The following is a 22,450-nucleotide window of genomic DNA, read 5'->3' as shown; positions in this document are numbered from 1 at the left end:
CTTGTGGTGCTGTGGTCTGATACAGTGTTGGGTCTGAGGTCTAAAAAAATATAAGGTGATAAAATCTGGGGTCAGATGAATTCTTGGGTGCTGAAATAAGGGGTCTGATGAAATCTTGTGTACTGAATTCTGTGCTCTGTTGAAGTCTTGGGTGATAAAATCTGGGTGCTGGGCTGATTTGAAGTTACAAAACCCAATTGTCTATGTTTTTCGGTAAAGTTCATGTGCACTAGTCACGATTGAAAGGCATTAGTTTGGGGTGTGGTCTATATTTTAAGAGATAGGGCATAAGTCTGAACATTTTGAGCGGCACAACCTGAAGTGATTTTTCAAAAGTAGGCAAGTATGGTATAAACTGTATTTTCCTACTTTACCAGTGTCTTTATTTATAAATTCATGACTATAAATGTTGTTTTTTGTAATATACAGGTATATCAATTCCTGGACCACCTGGGGCACCTGGATTAACAGGGGAAAGTGGTGTAAAGGGTGATCCTGGAATTCCTGGCATTTCGTTACCTGGACAGAAAGGCAAAGAGGGGCTGCGTGGACCTCCTGGTTTCCCTGGTCCACCAGGTCCTATAGGTAAGGAAATAGCATAACTTTTAGATAAAATGGATATTTTTGTATACTACAGTCAGATTATTGGTGCTTCAAGAAGTTATATCAATAGAAGAAGCCGCATTTTCGAACTATAATGAATATGATATAGTATTATACTATAGTATTATGATATAGTATATATATCAGATATTTAGTAATAGCGTGGACCATTATCCCAGGTGGTGCAAGTTGTGCACTTTAATTTCATGAATAGCTAACATATTAGGACACATTTATCATTAGTGTGTTAAGAACAATACATTACAAAGGAAACACATGAAGATGCAAGCAGCGACAAATTTATTATACATAACACATTTGGCATGCCATATGTATGTCAGTATTTCGAGTCTAAAATGGTGGAAGTCAATAATACATTTTAATAAACATGAGTTGGATGCATCTTTTATTTTTTAATCTGTTGAACATTTGTTTCATTATTATTACAGACCCAACACAGGAATGCATTCCAGGACAAACTGGTGAATCCGGAACCCCCGGAGATCGAGGTGAACCAGGCTTCTCTGGGGAAAGGGGCCAGAAAGGTATGACTTTCACTATATTCTTAAATTATCAATAAATATGTGTAGCGTGCAGATACTTTATCACCGTTCTGGTATTATAGTCAGTCCGAAGTTATATCATATCTTTGTTGTGTCACTTTCCTGTACAGCAACCAGTAAATCTGAACTCTTCAGCAATTGCTAGCCTGGTATGTCATAAAGCCTTAAGCTGACATTAGGGACTGTTCACATCAGCATTGTCTTTTCGTTGAGAAGTTCCATCGGAGGTTTCCATCGGGCACCAGAAAAGCTCCAGTAGGCCAAATGGTGGTCCTTTCCTTCTGAGCCCTGCCGTGTGCCCAGGCAGCTGATAACAGCCACATGTAGGGTATTGCCGTACTCGGGAGAACCCACATTACAGTTTATGGGGTGTATATCTCCGCTGGCACATGGTGGGCACAATATATCGGACACTGAATTGGCATATATGTATAGAAAATTGCAAATCTCACTCTGCACCATCTGCTGCGCATTATCTTTTACACAGTACCTGTGGGGTCAAAATGCTCACTACACTTCTAGATAAATGTCTTAAGGGGTGTCGTTTTTAAAATGGGGTCACTTCTTGGGGGTTTCAACTGTACTGGTACATCTGGGGCTCTGCAAATGTGACATGGCACCCGAAAACCAATCAGGCAAAATCTGGACCCCAAAGAACACATAGCCCTCCTTCCTTTCTGATCCCTCCCACGGGCCCAAACTGCAGTTTATCACCACAAATGGGGTGTTGCTGCACTCAGAAGAAATTGGGCAACAAAATGTGGTATTTTATTCCTTGTAAAAATAAGAACTTTTAAATTCACAACCCAATTCAAATAAGCTCTGTGGAACAACTGTGGGGGTCTAAATGGTCACAACAACTATAAATAAATTCCGTGAGGGGTGTAGTTTCCAAGATGGGGTCACTTCTGATGGGTTTCCATTGCTTTGATATCTCTGGGGCTCTGCAAATGTGACATGGCACCCGAAAACCAATCCATCAAAATCTGGACTCCAAGGAACACATAACGCTCTTTCCCTTCTGAGCCCTCCCACGGGCCAAAACCGCAGTTTATCACCACAAGTGGGGTACTGCCGCACTCAAGAGAAATTGGGCAACAAAATGAGATATTTTATTCCTTGTAAAAATACGAAATTTTGAGCAAAAACGACATATTATTGGAAAATATTTAGCTTTTTTTAAAATTTGCAGCCCAATTCAAATAAGTTCTGTGGAACAACTGTGGGATATAAATGGTCACAACACCCATAAATAAATTCCTTGAGGGGTGTAGTTTCCAAAATGGGGTCACTTCTGGTGGGTTTCCATTGCTTTGATACCTCTGGGGCTCTGCAAATGTGACATTGCACCCGAAAACCAATCCAGCAAGATCTGGACTCCAAAGAACACATAGCGCTCATTCCCTTCTGAGCCCTCCTACGGGCCCAAACCTCAGTTTATCACCACAAGTTGGGTATTGCCGCACTGAGGAGAAATTGGGCAACAAAATGACCTATTTTTTTTTTTGTAAAAATAGGAAATTTTCAGCAAAAACTACATATTATTGGAAAATATTTAGTTTTTTTTAATTCACAGCCCAATTCAAATAAGTTATGTGGAACAACTGTGGGGTCTAAATGGTCACAACACCCATAAATAAATTCCTTGAGGGGTGTAGTTTCCAAAATGGGGTCATTTCTGGTGGGTTTCCATTGCTTTGATACCTCTGGGGCTCTGCAAATGTGACATTGCACCCGAAAACCAATCCAGCAAAATCTGGACATCAAAGAACACATAGCGCTCCTTCCCTTCTGAGCCCTCCCACGAGCCCAAACGGAAGTTTATCACCACAAATGGGGTATTGCTACACTCATGGGAAATTGGGCAACAAAATGTGCTATTTTATTCCTTGTAAAAATAAGAAATTTTGAGCAAAAACTACATATTATTGGAAAACTTTTCATTTTTTTAAATTCACAGCCCAATTCAAATAAGTTCTGTGGAACACCTGTGGGGTCTAAGTGGTCACAACACCCATAAATGAATTCCTTGAGGGGTAAAGTTTCCAAAATGGGGTAAATTATTGGGGATTTCTACTGTTTTGACACCACAAGACCTTTTGAAACCCGGCATGGTGCCTAAAATATATTCTAATAAAAAAGAGGCCCCAAAATGCACTAGGTGCTTATTTGCTTCTGAGGCCTGTGTTTTAGTCTACTTGCAGACTAGGGCCACATGTGGGGTATTTTTAAAAATGGCATATTCTGGGTAATACATATTTGGTAGTGTTTCTGGTCAAACCTTCTGTGTTACAGAAAAAAATGGATTAAAATGTAATTTCTGCAAGAAAAATGAAATTTGCAAATTTCACCTCCACTTTGCTTTAATTCCTTAGAAACTCCTAAAGGGTTAAAAAAAAAACTTTTAAATGCTGTTTTGAATACTTTGAGAGGTCTTGTTTTTAAATTGGGGTGTTTTATTGGGGTTTCTAATACATAGGCCCCTCAAAACCACTTCAGAACTGAACTGGTACCTAATAAAAAAAGACTTTTGAAATTGAAATAAGAAATTGCTGGTTATGTTCTAAGCCTTGTAACATCCTAGAAAAAAAAAAGAATGTTCAAAAATGATGCCAACATAAAGTAGACATATGGGAAATGTTAATTAGTAACTATTTTGTGTGGTATAACCATCTGCTTTACAAGCAGATACATTTAAATTAAAAAATATGCAAATTTTTCACAATTTTGCTATTATTCACAAATAAACACTCATTGTATCGACCAAAGTTTATGACTAACATAAAGCCCAATGTGTCACGAGAAAACAATCTCAGAATCGCTTGGATAGGTAAAAGCATTCCGAAGTTATTACCACATAAAGTGAAACATGTCAGATTTGAAAAATGTCCTTAAGGGGTTAAAGAAAGAGGAAGCTTTACAGGTCACCACTCACCATTTTTTTTTTAAAAAAGCCACTGACTGCAAAAATACCCATAGAAATGCTGCAAAATACTGTGTGTGTGTAGAGATATTTCTATTTTCCTATATACTTACAGCAAACATCTCGCCATATAATTTTTGGCATAAATGACGTGTTTGAATCTGAAACTGTCTCAGAAAGAATGAAGCAATCAAAATGTTTTATATAAAAAAAACAAAAACAGCTAGGCCTCTTCCACTGTCGTCCAAACATATATGTAAAATATTACATTGTTTTCTATGGGGCCAACATAATGCCAAAGTACAGTATATCATTTTAGTATACCCCTTTTTGTGCAATTTGTTAGGCTTACCTTTTTTTTTTAAGAGTAGGCAATAGCTTAGGGCTTTATACTATTGTTTACGCTAAACAAAAGCATGTGCTTGGTTCTGACTGAAGAAAAATAGCTATACATTTTTTTTCAATTGCCAACTGTATGTATCTGTGTGCCTTTTCTGATGGATCTGTTAGATGGATAAATATAGTTAACATACAGTAGCAGCTCTTGTTTTAGTATACGTTTTTACAAGGGAAAGCATTAAAAACATTTATTTTTGCTTTTAAGGTGATAAAGGAGATGCCTGCCCTACATGTGACACTGTGCCATCACCACTACCAGGGCCACCAGGGCCTCAAGGTCCTACTGGGGAACCAGGTATGATATCTGCTGTCATGGTACATCGACAACTCATTACTATATATTCACACACACACACACACACACACACACTGCTCCTTTTATATATATATATATATATATATATATATATATATATATATATATATATATACATGTATATAAATATATATATACACACACACACACACATACATAATCTCTAATAACAAGCTTAAAACAGGTCAAAGAAGCATATTCCGCAGTACCACATACGTGCAATTCTCTCTTCCAAAACACTAAAACATTTACCCAACTTGAGTGAGTTTACAGTATGTGCCTTATACACTCTCCATATGACAAGGTCAACAAGGTCAAACCTCCGATTGTTATTACATAATAATTGAACAGTCAAAAAAACCTAAAGTGCAATTGTCTTATTCACTTATACTACGTATTTACACCTTGCAATGTTCGATAAATAGTGGTGCAGACTATGGGGACATAGTTACTTTACATCTCTAACCATTCTGTATGTATACAGGTGCAATTCAATGTGGCTGTAGCCCTATGCATCTCACAATAATGTGTTGAGGTAGCCATAGCCTAACATACATAATAATTTATTAATAATAAATTGAGATTATGTGTGTTTATTTGTAGAGAGAATAGAGAAAAGCATGCTCTACAAGAAGGATCACCAAATTCTTATATTGTGAAAGTTATTTTTTTAATATCCACATGTATAAATTGCAGGTTAAAGGTGTTGTCTTACAAAGATAACCCTTTTTTTAAATAGAAGCTGGCTTGGCGATCTAAGGTTCTGCTATTATCTCCAGGGGAAGCTGCATCTAAATATACATTATTGCTACAGTGATCAACCATGTTTTGCACAGAAAAACATGATAGACGCTCTTGCAAAAATGACTCTCCATTCTGGCATATAGAGGGGGGTCTAAGGATATGTGCACACGGCTTATTTTCGGCTGTTTTTTGGGCCGCAAACGGTCGAAAAACGGGCGAAAAATCGGAAAGCAGGCGTTCTGTTTTGACGGGTCGTTTTTTTACACACCCGTTTTGAAATACGGCCGCGGAAAAAACGCCCGCGAAAAAGAAGTGCATGTCACTTCTTGGGCCGTTTTTGAAGCCGTTTTTCATTGACTCTATAGAAAAACAGTTCCAAAAACGGCCGTAAAAAATGGCTGAAAATCAGGAGCTGTTTTCTCTTGATAACAGCACCGTATTTTCAGAGTTTTTTAGTAAGCATGTGAACATAGCCTTACAATGTGGCTCTTCATTCTGGCTCATAGAGCTTAGTCCTAAGGGTATGTGCACACGATAACGACAATTACGGCTGAAATTACGGAGCTGTTTTCAAGAGAAAACAGCTCCTGTATTTCAGACGTAATTGCTCGTACTCGCGTTTTGCGAGGCGTCCATTACGGACATAATTTGGAGCTGTTCTTCATTGAAGTCACTGAAAAACGGCTCAAATTACGTCCCAAGAAGTGTCCTGCACTTCTTTGACAACGCTGTTATTTTACACGCCGTCTTTTGACAGCGACGCGTAAAATTACAGGTCGTCGGCACAGTACGTCGGCAAACCCATTGAAATGAATGGCCAGATGTTTGCCGACGTATTTGAGCCGTGTTTTCAAACGCCTCGTTTATGCCTGAAAATAGGTCGTGTGATCCCAGCCTTACTGCTTAGTCCTACCTCAGTGGAAGACTTAGCTCGTGTAGGTTGTGCAATCATTATAATTACAAGATTTTGGACAAGCTGAGAAATTTCTGTGTGATCTTTTTCACAGCAAAGGGAAGTACTGGAATATCAGTACATAAGGTGTTTTTGAAAGGACGGGTGTCTCACTACCTGCCTGTAGCTGCCCTTGTACAAAAGTATATTTTAAATACTTTTTTGGGTATAGTGCTGTTTTTGACATTTGAGTTTGAGCAATGCTAGCAAATAATAATCATAAAATACTTATTTAAAGAGGCTCTGTCACCAGATTTTGCAACCCCTATCTGCTATTGCAGCAGATCGGCGCTGCAATGTAGATTACAGTAACGTTTTTATTTTTTAAAAACGAGCATTTTTGGCCAAGTTATGACCATTTTTGTAGTTATGCAAATGAGGCTTGCAAACGTCCAAGTGGGTGATTTTAAAAGTAAAAGTCCAAGTGGGTGTGTATTATGTGCGTACATCGGGGCGTTTTTAATACTTTTACTAGTTGGGCGTTCTGATGAGAAGTATCATCCACTTCTCTTCAGAACGCCCAGCTTCTGCCAGATCACGCTGTGACGTCACTCACAGGTCCTGCATCGTGTCAGACGAGCGAGGACACATCGGCACCAGAGGCTTCAGTTGATTCTGCAGCAGCATCGGCGTTAGCAGGTAAGTCGATGTAGCTACTTACCTGCAAACGCTGATGCTGCTGCAGAATCAACTGTAGCCTCTGGTGCCGATGTGTCCTCGCTCGTCTGACACGATGCAGGACCTGTGAGTGACGTCACAGCGTGATCTGGCAGAAGCTGGGCGTTCTGAAGAGAAGTGGATGATACTTCTCATCAGAACGCCCAGCTAGTAAAAGTATTAAAAACGCCCCGATGTACGCACATAATACACGCCCACTTGGACTTTTACTTTTAAACACACCCACTTGGACTTTTGCAAGCCTCATTTGCATAACTACAAAAATGGTCATAACTTGGCCAAAAATGCTCGTTTTTTAAAAATAAAAACGTTACTGTAATCTACATTGCAGCGCCTATCTGCTGCAATAGCAGATAGGGGTTGCAAAATCTGGTGACAGAGCCTCTTTAAGCAAAAATGCGGCAGACTTGAACAGCAGTAAAGAAATACAACTTAATTTACTTTTTTATTTTTCACTGTAATATTAAAAGGGAGATCCCTAACACAGTGCAAGTTCATATTATTCAAGATCATGCAAAGGTAAAATACTTTAGTTGGGACCAAAGACATATTTGTACAGCTACCATTGAGCAAAAAAAAAATAATATGTTTAAACTCCGTGTGAAGAGAAGCAGAGAGCTTGGAGCTCTGTAACACAAAACCTGAGCTCTGATCCCCTAGCTCTGCAATAGCCCATCATAGAGCTCCCCTTTATGTCTCTCTAACAATCAACAGTATATGTGAGCCATTAAATTCATTAGCTCAGTACTTTACATGCAATCTAATAGACAACATGGGCCACCTCTACCTGCTGGGCAACAGCACATATTGTACAGTATGTGCAACTACAATATTCCCCTGGCATTAATTGTGAAACAAATTAGCTGAATTTTCTACCAAAATCCAACATGATTTTTAAAGTTACTACACTTGATAGACACTACACTTGGTAGAGTGAGCGATGTGCCGCTTTTTTTTGCTCGGCTTTCCTCGGAAACGGGTTCAATAGAAAGTCTGAGTCTATACACTGCTCGCACGGCTTTCCGTTGAGCGCTTTTGCAGCTTTGTTTTAGCGATCTGGGGTTCTCAGTGCTCGGACCCTCACCGATCAAAACTTCTGACATGTGACTTTGACATGTCAGAAGTTTTCTGAAGGTATAGGTACACTAAACAATAATACATTATGTAATACTAAATAATTTAAAGAAAAACAACAGAAGCAAAATGTTTAAATAACAGCCTGATTAAGACTATGTTTTTTTATTTTTTATTTATTTTTCTTCTAAAAAATGATTTTCTAAAGGTAATCCTGGCCAACATGGAAATAAGGGAGACAGAGGTGAACCAGGCTATGATGGTCCACCAGGAGCACCTGTAAGTAATTAATTCTCTACCTGTAGAAAAGAAAATCTTATAATTAGTAGTTGTATAAACCAGACCCATTATGACATTAACTCATGTATGACCAGATTAGGCCCATCCCTAGGTGAGGAAATGATTGGTAATATGTCTTAAAATAAAAAAAATATACAGTATACATCTCCATTGTTCAGTTATCAAACCCAATCACCAGCGTAAAATAATGTAATGACTGGAGTTGTTCTTTAAGGTGATGTTTTTTTAAATTATTATAATTATTCTTTTAGGGAACGCAAGGTATTCCAGGCCTTATAGGGGTACCTGGAGCAAAAGGATCACCTGGTGAAGTTTATTTTGAACCAAAATTAAAAGGGGATAAAGGAGAGTCTGGTTTACCTGGATTCCAAGGGACTGCTGGAAGAGAGGGAAGACCTGGGAGAGATGGTCAATCAGGACAACCAGGTCCCAAAGGTGTTTCGGTATGGGCAAATTAATAATACACGTTTTCTGTTTTATATTATTTGTATGCAACCACTGTTTAAAATATCCTCAAAGACAAATATCAGAGGTCTATATTTGTCTGCATGCTGAAAAGGTTAGAAGAGAGTGAGCTAGAGGGGCGTGGCATAGGTATGGGTGCGTACGCACATGTGCTTTGGGAGCTTCGCCCTCAAGAGCTATTTTCTTGACGAATCCTTCACGGCTCATTGGAATACCCAGAAAGAAGTTGGCATCTCATACCCAAACTCCCTGCTTTTCTGCTCGGCCAGTGGAATCCAGCTATGAAATAGACCGATACTTGTACCCATCGAGCGCGCCTGTGGCCTCTTCAGACATGGAGGAAATGGCACCACCTCTTTCGGTACGCTCTAGGAGGATAGACCTCTCCGATGCTGTTCCCCCCGGCCCAGATCCCTAACTCTGGTCTCTATCCCAGAGATTTTTAGAATGCACTCACCAAGCAAAAGATGTGCGTCATCTCCTCCACCATGTTTACCGGATCCGACTGTTCACTCTGTACTGCTACTCCTGAGGGAGTTGATACAGACCTTCCAACTAAAAGAATTCCTTGGTGCTCTATTTTGAGCAATCCCAGCAACTGGATCTTGATACCCTGCAGGGCAACATTGTTCATCTGGCTACTCCAACAGTAGCCACTGAGACACCACTACTTCCTTGCTAGAATGGGTGACCGCATTAGAAAGAGAGACTGCATTTTCCCACGTGCACCTGCTTCAGGATGACAAAGAAAACAGGGTAGGCTCAACATTATTCGTCTGAAAGGCCTGCTGAAGAAGAGTGCACAAGACAACCTGCCAAAAAGGGTTGTCGCCATCTTTAATGAGATGACTCGAAGAGCACCAGATGCCACATATTTCATTGACAGAGTACACTGAGTAGTGAGACTCGGCTAATTGAACCCTACCAACCCACGACATGTCCTGTGTAGATTGCACTGTTAACAAAGAGCCTATTTTGTGGGGTGCATGGATGCACAATCCTGTGACCCTTAATGGATCGGAAGTTAAGCTATACTCCAACATTTCTAGTCGGACCCTCTTCATGAGGCGAATACTACGACCGGTCCTCTCCAAAATATGGGACTCAGATTATACTTACAGATGGGGACATCCCTTCTATTTAATTGCGAATAAGGAGTATTATTTCGTCCAACTCTGCGCACTGACCGACCTCTTCAGTTTCCCCGGCATCAAACCAATCTCGATCCCTTACTGACTGTGTGCTGACCGCCTTTCTTCACATTTGCAAAGCACTGGGAGACGAAACCGCCGGCCCATACAGCGAGATCCCTCTGTGCCACATACTGATCTCCCATCTACCCTGCCGATGGAGGCATAAGTTGGGTACCACCATTGAGACATGTGTCTCCCAATGCTCGTTTAAGCCTGACGATCCTGTCTTCCATCTGAGTCTGTAAATTCTTTACCCCTTCCCCATCCCACTGCTATGCTGTATATGGGATGACCTTCAGACCCTCACTTCTACATTGTACCTCTCCCTCTGGATGTGGATTGTCTGCTTGCAGAATTCCTTATTGCTTATTTACCCCCTAACCACTCTTCATTGCATAGTTGCCCCAAGTTTTTTAGATTCCATGATACACTATGAGACTGGACTATATAAAATGTTCTCTGATCTAGAATTGGTTATTTGTATTTTTAGGTTTTGCCTCCAATATATGTATAGCATGCACCCCGTAACCCTAACCTAAACTAATCATCCACTCTCCCCCTTCCTACATCACATGCCCCCCCATCTTTCCTGTTCTCACATTGGCAATTCTCTGGCCAGGGACTTGAGGGGCTCGCTCTAGGAACGGAATTCCAGGCCAGAGCATCGGCAATTCTCTGGTCGGGGATTCCACTCCAGGAGAAGCCCCTGACGTCACTGTCCAGAAGCCCAGAACACCCACTAATGGATCCCGTGGTACTGCTAAACCAAATACCCTATCCACCAATGCAAAAACCTCTGCCCAATACCTCTGCAAATTAGGACACGCTCACATCATATAGATAAGATTCGCCTGTTCCTCCAAACATCTCGGACACCCCGCATCAGTTCGAAGACCCATTTTTTTCAAAAGCACCAGGGTACGATAATCTTTGTGAAGTAAGAATAACTGAGATCTACGATGTGCCACGTTAAGTGAGATCAGTGGGACATCTACCAGAATGCTTTTCCAAGCATCCCCTGATATATACCCCACATCTCGAGACCATTTTTCTCTCACCTGGTCTAAGGGAGATTTCAACACATAACCCAATAGTTGGCCATCCAAGAATGAATTTATGCCCTTCATACTTCCTGGATTTTCCAGCACATTTATAACCACCGATGTCTGTACCTCTGGCTGGGCCTCTCCATATTGCACAGTCAATGCATGACTGAACTGCAGATATTGATAAAAGAAAGTATTAGGCAAGGTAAACTCCTCTTGTAACTGTTGGAAGGACTGCATTACACCCTCTTTATACAATATTAAACACACAAGAAGGGGGCTCATATAGCAACTAAAGTCAGGGGCTGGATGCTATATGGTTAATGCATCCTCCCAAAGTACCAAGAATGGGCAACTCCTATAGATACATTCATAAACAAAAGGAGATAAAGGAGCTAAAGCCAATAGTAATAAAATTCAAATATCTTTATTAACAAATAAATACACATAAAATATTAAAAGATACAAAAGGACAAAAGAACTCTGTAGTTCCCAAACAGCACAACAGGAGAAACTCCCAGAAGTAACCCAGGGCAAAGTAAACAGAGAAACTGGGTCCAAGTATGAACCACAGTGTCTAATGATACAAATGAATAGTTATATCCTAATACAAGTGTAAGCTTCACATACAAAGGGCAGGATAGAAAGTGGAGATGATATGACCTGAAAAAGCAGGTCCACAGACTGAAGAGTCATTCACCACTCCTCTATTCAAAAAAGTCGTCTTATCCATAGTAAATGGACCGGGAGAGTCAATCAAGTGTGCTGTTGAACCCCAACGCGTGTTTCGCGGTCTGCTTGAGGGACCACAGGTGACCATTTAAGACAGCTGTCTTTAATGCAGGCACCAAGTTGATTTGGAGCGTGTAACTGGTCTGGAGGAGGCTGAACTATTAATAGTTGGTAGGGGATCAAATACTTATTTCTATGTGCACAATGCAAATAAACATATATAATTTTGACTATGTGATTTTCTGTTTTTCTTTTTTTTTAAATATAATCTATCTCTCACTGGTAAAATTAACCTAGCCTAAAAATTCTAGACTGTTCATGTCTTTGACAGTGGGCAAACTTACAAAATCAGCAAGGGATCAAATACTTATTTCCTTCACTGTATATATATCTATCTTCTTAGCTCCTCCTTCTCTAGAACATGCTGCCTCCAGATCGGACTACATTTTCAATGTGACGGGTTCCCTTTAACATGTTAAATATAATTTATTACACACATGTAGAAAGAGCCCATAATATACATTTGCCTGTCTATTTATGAGTCTATGCTGCTTCTAACACAATTTAGGGAACTATTGGGGTCAAAGGTGAGCGTGGACCACCTGGAGACAGTGGATTCCCTGGGCAACGTGGACAGCAAGGTTTACAAGGACCTCCAGGATTTGGTCCATCAGGACAATCTGGGGAAAGAGGAGAACCTGGAGTACCAGGATTTGCAGGATTATCTGGCAACCCAGGTAAGTTCAATCATTAATTACCTTTGAAATATTCCACAATAATGACCACTGAAATACACTCAACTCAATGATATTATTGATTACATACAATGTTTTGTTTTCTGTTTAGGAAGTAAGGGTGAACCTGGAAAATTAACTGTCGCAACTGGACCACCAGGACTAATGGGAAGTGCAGGTTCTCCTGGATTCCCGGGAGAGCAAGGTATAGTAGGCTATATTATTCCTACTTAAACATGTGAGTGTCAAGCCTATATTCATTCAAAAAAAGTACAAATTCTTTTTCCTCAGCGCTAGTGGTTAAGTAATTAATTGCATTTGGGTTTATTTGCTTTCTCTAAATATTAAGAAATATACAAACAAAGTAAACCTTTAAAATGTGTGTTTTTTTTGCAGGTGAGAAGGGTTCTCCTGGATTTCCAGGAAGACCTGGATTTCCCGGAGAAAAGGGCCAGCCTGGTCTTGAAGGCAAAGAACTTCCCGGGCCTCCTGGTGAAAAAGGTTTGTTTACTCATAAATTGTCCAACCATATAACTATATTCTTGTGCCCAAATATGCCTACTTCTTTGCTTGGCATATTTTAACAGTAAGCAGCCATTTCTTAGTCTTTGAAAAACTCCAAATGTAATTAACCTAACCATTTATGTTCACACAGAGAAAACACAAGTGAAAATACAAAACTAGCACATCACAGGTTAACCTCCTGCTACATCTGTATAACAGTCTTCATTATTGCTAAAGTTATAGTCCCCTTTGGATTACACAATTTAAGAACTTGTTTGTACATCATGACATGCCTATGAGTACTCCAGTATTAATTGTAGCTCAAAATCATGTATTTTCAGCATTATTTACAGTGTATCTATGATAAACTGCTGTATGTTATCTAAAGCATTGAGGCATCACTTTTTATGTATTTTTTTTCTGCACGTAAACTTTATTATTACATTCCTTAAAAGTGGTTGCTGCACAGAAATAAAACCCAATTTGCAAAGTGCATCCTATTCATAATATACACATTGAATCCTTCACCTGTACCTAAGAGATGGTTTTCTTATTAAAAGAAAAGTCTTACTTTGTTTTTAAACCTATTTGCATCTGATAAACCAAGACTTAATTAACCAATGGTTAACCTAATTTTGTATATTAGGGAATTGCTAATATTTAGAAGCCTGACCTGGGCCACAGTGTAGAATCTGTAGGGCCCCCGCCCACAAGGTGCCAATAATAATATTAGTGTTTCTTATTTGGCAAAAGGGTTTTTAGGCCCCCTCAGGAACCAGGGCCTGGTCCCACTACTACCTCTGCATTCCTTATAGCTATGTCCCTGCAAACAGTGTATAGCAACTACTTCTTTTATCATAATTGCTTTCTTTATTACGCACAGTGATCTGAGAATTAAATAGTTAAGAAAATAGCGCTAACAGTTGCCCGGTGGGACGATCACTGCCATTTGTGGCACCCTGTGTTTTTATTATGGCACAGGAGACTCTGGTAGATTGTGCAGCAGCGTTTTTGCTTTATTATCAGTTTATTACACTCATAAAGGGATTAATTCCATTAAAATATGTATTTTAGGGAATTACTGTAAATGCAGTAGCTTCACAGGGAACAACATCTTCAATATGTCCAACTGGTTTCAATAAACAGCTACAAATTTTTAAATCTTACACCACATTTGTATACAAATTTATGCTTTTGAACTTCTTTTTTTTTTTAGTAGCGGGAAGATGTAGTTGTTGTTTTTCTTTTAAGTATTAAACTATTATGTTGTTATTATTAATTCTTATGTCTACATGGATATATAACACAATGGGGCAGATGTACCAATGCAGACTAAGATTTATATAGTGCAAATTTAAACCAGGCAGTCACAGATGCACCAAATTCATCACAGTGGAGAATGCTATATGATAAATTTGGTGCATCTTACTTGAACTGCTAGATACATTTCATTACATACCACCTTTGATTTGGCTTAGATTGCGACAGAATTTTGTACACGTTTTTTTGTGCATGATGGCACATCCTCAACCACGTCCCTTTTCAGTTAAGCCGCTCCCATTTTCGTAAAACTTTTGAAAGTTGTCCAATGAAACGCAAACATCCGGTTTTAACAAGAAATACGCTAAACTGTGCAAGATGCACCAGATTTAGGTGCAATTTACAGCACATCCGATCTGCAGACACATTAGTTAGTACATCTGTCCAATATATATATATATATATATCTATATATATATATATATATATATATATATATATATATCATTTCTAAAATGTTAATTTTTCAGGTTATCAAGGTATGGATGGTGCACGGGGAGTTGATGGTATCCCTGGTCAGCCAGGTCGTGATGGTTTGCGTGGTGAATCAGGTGCACCAGGAACAAAAGTAGGTAAAATTATTCAGATATGCTGAAATGGTTGCCAAAAAAAAAAAAAAAAAAAAAATATATATATATAATAAGGCAAAGGAAAATAAAACAAAAAACGCAAACAAACAAAAAAGGAGGAGAGGGCAGCAATGCTGGGGACTCAGAAGTCTACTGTGCAGTACTATGCTGTTTTCTTCAATCTGTGGCTCACCAGCTGTTATGAAACTAGAACTTCCATCATGCGCTTCAAGTCTCTGGCAGGATAAACTGCAAAGCCCCAGGTTGAAGGACACTGCATTGTACTGTTTAAATATTGTTTTTACAAGTCACATATAAGCAGGGGCGTAACTAGGAAAGACTGGGCCCCATAGCAAACTTTTGACTGGGGCCCCCCCTCCCCTGGGTGTCACACAACCCCCCCTTGTAGATAGTGCCTTTTTTACAGCCCCCCCTTGTAGATAACGCCATACAGCCCCCTCTGTAGATAGCGGCATACATCCCACTGTAGATAACGCCATACAGCCCCCCCTGTAGATAACGCCATACATCCCCCTGTAGATAACGCCATACAGCCCCCCCTGTAGATAACGCCATACATCCCCTGTAGATAACGCCATACAGCCCCCCCTGTAGATAACGCCATACATCCCCCTGTAGATAACGCCATACAGCCCCCTCTGTAGATAGCGCCATACATCCCCCTGTAGATAACGCCATACATCCCCTGTAGATAACGCCATACAGCCCCCTTTGTAGATAGAGGGGTCTGTATGGCGTTATCTACAGGGGGGGCTGTATGGCGTTATCTACAGGGGGGGCTGTATGGCGTTCTCTACAGTGGGGGCTGTATGGCATTATCTACATGGGGGACTCTGTATGGCGTTATCTACAGTGGGGGCTGTATGGCGTTATCTACAGGGGGGGCTGTATGGCGTTCTCTATAGAGGGGGCTGTATGGCGTTATTTACAGAGGGGACTGTATGGCGTTATCTACAGAGGGGGCTGTATGGCGTTATCTACAGAGGGGGCTGTATGGCGTTATCTACAAGGGGGGCTGTATGGCGTTCTCTACAGTGGGGGCTGTATGGCGTTATCTACAGTGGGGGCTGTATGGCGTTATCTACAGGGGGGGTCTGTATGGCGTTATCTACAGGGGGGTCTGTATGGCGTTATCTACAGGTGGGGTCTGTATGGCGTTATCTACAGGGTGGTCTGTATGGCGTTATCTACAGGGGGGGTCTGTATGGCGTTATCTACAGGGGGGGCTGTATGGCATTCTCTACATGGGGGGCTCTATAGCGTTATCTACAGAGGGGGCTGTATGCGCCATACAGCCCCCCTGTAGAGAACGCCATACAGCCCCCCTGTAGAGAACGCCATACAGCCCCCCCTGTAGAGAACGCCATACAGCCCCCCCCTGTAGAGAACGCCATACAGCCCCCCCTGTAGAGAACGCCATACAGCCCCCCATGTAGGGAACGCCATACAGCCCCCCCTTGTAGGGAACGCCATACAGCTCCCCCTGTAGGGAACGCCATACAGCCCCCCTGTAGGGAACACCATACAGCTCCCCCCTGTAGGGAAGGCCATACTGCCCCCCATGTAGGGAACGCCATACAGCCCCCCCTTGTAGGGAACGCCATACAGCTCCCCCTGTAGGGAACGCCATACAGCCCCCCCTTGTAGGGTACGCCATACAGCCCCCCCTCTGTAGGGAACGCCATACAGCCCCCCCTGTAGGGAACACCATACAGCCCCCCTGTAGGGAATGCCATACAGCGTCCCCCCTCCCCAAAAAATGCGACCTACAGTGTGTCCTACAAAAGGCATGTATCCCCTATCCACAGGATAGGGGATACATGTGTGATCGCTGGCAGCGATAGGGAGAACGGGGGACCGAAAGTCCCCCGAAGTTCTCCATGACTAACCTCTGACTTCCGGCGTCTGCGCAGCTCAATAAAAATGAAAGGAGCGCTGTTCACGCATGCGCACAAGCGTGACCGGCGCTCCATTCATTGCTACGGAGCTGCCGACACAGACCCCGGAAGTCCGGGGTTTGTGATGGAGAACTTCAGGGGACTTTCAGTCCCCTGTTCTCCCTATCAATGCCAGCGATCACACATGTATCCCCTATTCTGTGGATAGGGGATACATGTCTTTTGTTTAATGGCAGAGCGGGGAGATACCTCCCTGCTCTGCCGTAGTCGTGTTCAGTGGCGTCGCGCTGTAGCAGCCATATCGGCTGCTAGCGGAGCCTCCGGCCATGGTGGGGGCCCATGCCGGCGGGCGACACGGGCCCCCTCATGCCGCGGGCCCCGTAGCAGCCGCTACGGCTGCTACGGCGGTAGTTACGCAACTGCATATAAGTTACAAGACAAGGTATAGAGCAGGACAATAGTACCCAGATTCAGGGAATACAGTACTGTCTGCTTTATGCAAACTGTGTCATTGATGACATGATTTTCGGGTGTTTCATAATTTTTTGTGTTTACTAGTATATTGTGTATCTTTGCTGATTGCATTAAACACTTTAACCAGCATTCTGTATACTTTTTTCTTTGAGAGGACCACCCCCCGTAAAAGACCATTTTTTTGTGCAATTTTGGGTTGTTGCCCTAAAAAGGATTCACTATAAAGGTGCGGTGTTGTAGTGGCTGCCATGCAGTTCTGCACCTAATGGAGTAGGGACCCATTAAAAAGAGGTCACAGTGAAGTGGCAAGTGGGCTTATGCAATTTGATCAAAACGTTTACTAAATACCTCATGTTACCGTAATGTTTAGAAGTTTTGCTTAGCAGCAAAGATCTGTGCATAAAATGTGGATGGGAGGGTTATGTATTTTTCTCCTTTGTTGGAGATATATATAATACAGTAGATATATATATTTATATATATATATATATATATATATATATATATATATATATATATATATATATATATATATATATATATATATATGTATATATATATATATATATATATATATATAAACACACACACACATACATACATATTTACAGTCGGGTCCAGATGTATTTGGACTGTGACACAGTTTTCACAACTTAAGGTCCTTTTACACTGTTCAATGATCGTACGAACGAGCACTTGTACGAACGCAGGGCAGTGATCATCTTATGAACGAGCAAACACTTGTTCATTGGCTGATCGCATCTTTTATGTGGAAAAAAAAAGGTGGCCTGTTCGCAGCACATTTCCCTGTGTAAAAAGGGGATGTACTGCCGACAAGATGAAAAATGTATGAGGACGAATGATCGTATTAACGTTTGTTCGTCCCCGTACATTCCGACCATTGCTCCATGTAAATGGAGCTAAACGAGCGCCAATCAACCTGCTGTATGGTCGATCGGCACTCATTACAACCCAGGAAATCTGGCAGCATGAAACAACCTTTAGCCTCTGAAAACCACCACAATGGATTTGAAACAAAGCAAACAAGATGTGATTGAAATGTAAAGTTTCAATTCAATCCAAAGGATTTATTAAAAATATTGCATTAACCGTTTAGGAATTTACAGCCATCTTTTTACATAGTCTCTTCATTTTCATAGGCTCAAAAGTTATTACACATACTAATATAATTATAAAGATTATTTTCAATTTTCGAATGCAAATCCTTTGCAGCAATGACTGCCTGTGTTCTGAAACCCATGAACATGAGCAAATGTTACGTTTTCTACCTTGAGAAGCTTAGCCACACCTTTACTGCAGCTGCCGTCAGTTGATGCCTGTTTTTGGGTCTTTCTGTCGTCAGTAACTAAAAAGCATTTTCAGTCTGGTTGAGGCCATTGCAGAAAGTCTCGCTTTAAACAATTTAGAATTCATCCTGCTACTTCTATCAGCAGTCACATTATGAATAAACATTAGTGACCCAGTTCCATTGGCAGTTATACATCCCCATGCCATAACACTACCTCCATCATTTTTGACAGATGATGCAGTATGCCCTACTTCCCTTCTCCATACTGTTTTTTTCCCAGTCTTGTATTAGTTAATCTTGATTTTATATGTCCAATGAACTGGGTAGCTTTTTTAGATGTCTTTTATCAAAGTCTAATCTGGCCTTTCTGTTCTGGAGTTTCACCAGTGGTATGAATCTTGAAATAAATCCTCTGTTTTTACATTCATAAAGGCGTCTCTTCATAGACTTTGAAAATGATACATCTACCTTCTCAAGAGTTTTCTTGGCTTGGCTAGATGTTGTGGAATAGTTTTTCTTTACAAAGAAAATTATTTTGTGGTCATCCACTTTAGTTTTCTTCCGTGCTGTTGCTGAGCTCACCAGTGCAATCCTTTTTTTTAAGAATGTGCCAAATTGTTGATTTGGCCGCTCCTAAAATTTCTGCCATCTCTCTGATATGCTGGTTTACTTTTTTCAGCCTAATGATGGCTTTCTTGACATGCATTTGACACCTCTTTGAACCGCATTTTGAAAGGTCCCATGAAAAGCTACCAAATTCCAACTTAACGCTTGGAATCCACTCCAGACCTTTTATCTCTTTAATTTGTCAGGAAATAACAAGGGAATTGGCTACACCGGTCATGAAACTGCTATTAATCATTTGTCCAAATACTAATAATTAGTATTTGTGTTGGGAACCCAAACTGATGCTCACTTGCTGGGGAGATTTATTAAGACTGTAGTGTCATACGCCAGTCTTATTGTAAGCATAGCTAGAGTAAGGTGCGCCTAATTTAATATGAGGCGCACATCTCTTAATAAATTACGTGCATCACAGGCTGTTTGTGCACCTGAAAGGGAAATTTACTCAAGCTACGAGCTGTTGTAGATTTCCGTTGTAACCTACACCAGTGTCTGGCTGCAACAGGCCACATCCAATTTCGCTAAGCCCCACCCATTTTTGGAAAAGTAGCATGGGCGGCATACATGCATCAAAAGTCTAATTGTTTTGCACAAATTGCAACTTTTAATGCATTTGTAACTTTTCTACGTCAGAAAACTGATGTAGAAAAGTAAAACAATTACCCCTATTGACTAACAAACCTCTTAATAACATCTTGTAAATTCCCTTATTTAAATTCTTAATACAGGTACAGTAGACTTTAAGAACATTTTGAAATATCCTTTCCGGTCTTTGAGGGATCTGTTTTCCTGGGCTACATGTGTTAAATGCATGGATTGCAAAATAATGTTTTACTAACATTTCTTATTTTCCGCTTTCACTCACTAGGGTGAGCCAGGACTCGGCCTCCCAGGTCCTAAAGGATCGCTTGGGACTCCAGGTCCCCCTGGAACCTTTGGAGAAAAAGGCAACACTGGACCAACAGGTGTCCCTGGAGAACAAGGTCTTCCAGGAGTTCCAGGACATTATGGGGCTAAAGGTAAGGTCTTTGTACAATATATGGGTAAGTCATTGGGTTCAATATGCTACATAAAAAGGGATTCAATATTATAAAGGCTAGAATGGCCTATGCAGAGGTATATAAATCTGCTATTTATTTTAAAAAAAATCTTATGTTACCAATTTTCATAGAGATAGTATGCTTCTTTCAACTAAGCAGCTCATTTTGTTGATTTTTTTTTCTAAAGGTGAAACTGGACCATCTGGAGAACCTGGCTTAAGAGGTAACCCTGGTGTACCAGGATTTGGCCCACAAGGGGAACCAGGGCCTCAAGGAACACCAGGATCCCCAGGAGTCCCAGGTGACAAGACTATGTATAAATGTTAATTCCTAGCTAAAGAGCTTAGTTTTAAGGTGGTTCTAAATGAAAATTTAAAAATAATCAAATAACCACCTGATTATTTTATTGAAAAATGTTGTCCAGCTTTATGTGCACAGCTTTTAATATGGTAATTTTAATATATATATAACAGAGAATCCTTCAGTAAGGCTGTGTTCACATATGCGTCAGAGGCTCTGTTAGGTCAAAAACGACGGACACATGACGGAAACGTGAGGAAACCTGATGGAACCCATTAAAGTTAATCGGTTCCATCAAGCGCCGTTGGTGTCCAACATGCAGAGTATCCGGCGCTTACAGGGCATATGGAGCGGGCTCACGGGCTGAGCCCGCTCCATAGAACGTGTATTACAGCCGACACTTCAGGGTAACGAGCGGGATCCTGCTCGTCTAACCTGTTAAATGCTGCGGTCAATAGCGACCTTGAGGCATTTAAATGACTAGAAACAGTAATGCCCCCCCGCGATCGCTAGGTGCCATTGGTTGGCCTGGCAGCCTTGGGGCCTTATGAGGGCCCCCAGGTCTGCCATCTTTGTACTCTAAACTGTTACAATATATCATTATTTAGTCCGCACGGTGAACGCCGTAAAAAAATAAAGAATTAAAAACGCCAGAATGGCTGTTTTTTGGCCACTTCGTCTCCCACAAAAATGGAATAAAAAGCATACCCCAATATGGTACCGATATAAACTACAGCTCACCCCACAAAAAAAAAGCACTCATACCGCTCAATCGACGGAAAAATAAAAAAGTTATGGCTCTCAGAATATGGCGACAAAACTCAAATATTATTTTTAACAATCAGTTTTTTCCTTGTAAAAGTAGTAAAACATAAAAAAACTATTTAAATTTGGTATCACCGTAATAGTTTTGACCCACAGAATAAAGTTAACATGCCTTTTTTACCACATGGTGAACACCGTAAAAAACAAAATCCGCCGAAGTATTGAGGAATTGTTGTGTTTTTTTCCTACTCCACCTCACAAATATTATTTCCCAGTTTCCCACTTTCCCACTACATTATAAGGTATAATAAATGGTGTCCTCAAAATCTACAACTCATCCCGCAAAAAACAGGCCCTCATATGGCAATATTGATGAAAAAATAAAAAAGTTATGGCTTTTGGAAGGTGGGGAGGAAAAAACTAAAGTGAAAATCGGAAAAATGGCTACAGCAGGAAAGGGTTAACCAATATACTGCATATTAGTCATTCTGGTAAAAATGATAGCCATGGAAAGTCCCACACTACCTCAAACTATGGGAATCTAATCTACTCCAAATCAGGCAGTTTTTAAAATCCCTCTGACTCCTCATCTAGTTATGTACATAGAAGGGAGGAAGCCCCATAGCAAAGATCAAAATGGGCCCGCCTTGGGCCAATACCCCACCTCCTTGCTTGCTAACAACACAGTCCCTTTTGAGTAGAGAGTCCTGCACAGGTTCTCGCCACCCAATTTAGTACCTTTTAGGCCTGGTTCACACAGGTCGGATATGCTGCATAAAACTACGCAGCGTATCCGTCCTAGAACCCGCAGCACATTCCGTATGAAAAACCATACCACATTGTGGCGCAGTCTTTTAGGCGGAATTTCCGCTGCGGAAAGCAGCGCTAGAGAAAAATAATAAAA

General features: G+C 40.8%; 1 protein-coding gene across 1 annotated transcript in view; it reads left to right on the top strand.

Annotated features, from left to right (window-relative positions):
• COL4A1 (collagen type IV alpha 1 chain) overlaps window positions 1-22,450 on the top strand; it is a 167,266-nt gene that overhangs the window by 102,037 nt on the left and 42,779 nt on the right. The window contains exons 21-31 of the mRNA XM_075852497.1: window positions 430-585; window positions 1,053-1,148; window positions 4,694-4,783; window positions 8,461-8,531; window positions 8,804-8,995; window positions 12,557-12,725; window positions 12,835-12,927; window positions 13,119-13,223; window positions 15,017-15,114; window positions 20,310-20,460; window positions 20,669-20,782. Of these exons, the coding sequence (XP_075708612.1) occupies window positions 430-585; window positions 1,053-1,148; window positions 4,694-4,783; window positions 8,461-8,531; window positions 8,804-8,995; window positions 12,557-12,725; window positions 12,835-12,927; window positions 13,119-13,223; window positions 15,017-15,114; window positions 20,310-20,460; window positions 20,669-20,782 (1,335 nt within the window). The remainder of the gene's footprint in view (window positions 1-429; window positions 586-1,052; window positions 1,149-4,693; window positions 4,784-8,460; window positions 8,532-8,803; window positions 8,996-12,556; window positions 12,726-12,834; window positions 12,928-13,118; window positions 13,224-15,016; window positions 15,115-20,309; window positions 20,461-20,668; window positions 20,783-22,450) is intronic.

Source organism: Rhinoderma darwinii, chromosome 2, assembly GCF_050947455.1.
Source record: "Rhinoderma darwinii isolate aRhiDar2 chromosome 2, aRhiDar2.hap1, whole genome shotgun sequence".
Classification (NCBI taxonomy): domain Eukaryota; kingdom Metazoa; phylum Chordata; class Amphibia; order Anura; family Rhinodermatidae; genus Rhinoderma; species Rhinoderma darwinii.
This window is presented reverse-complemented; position numbering and strand designations above follow the sequence as displayed.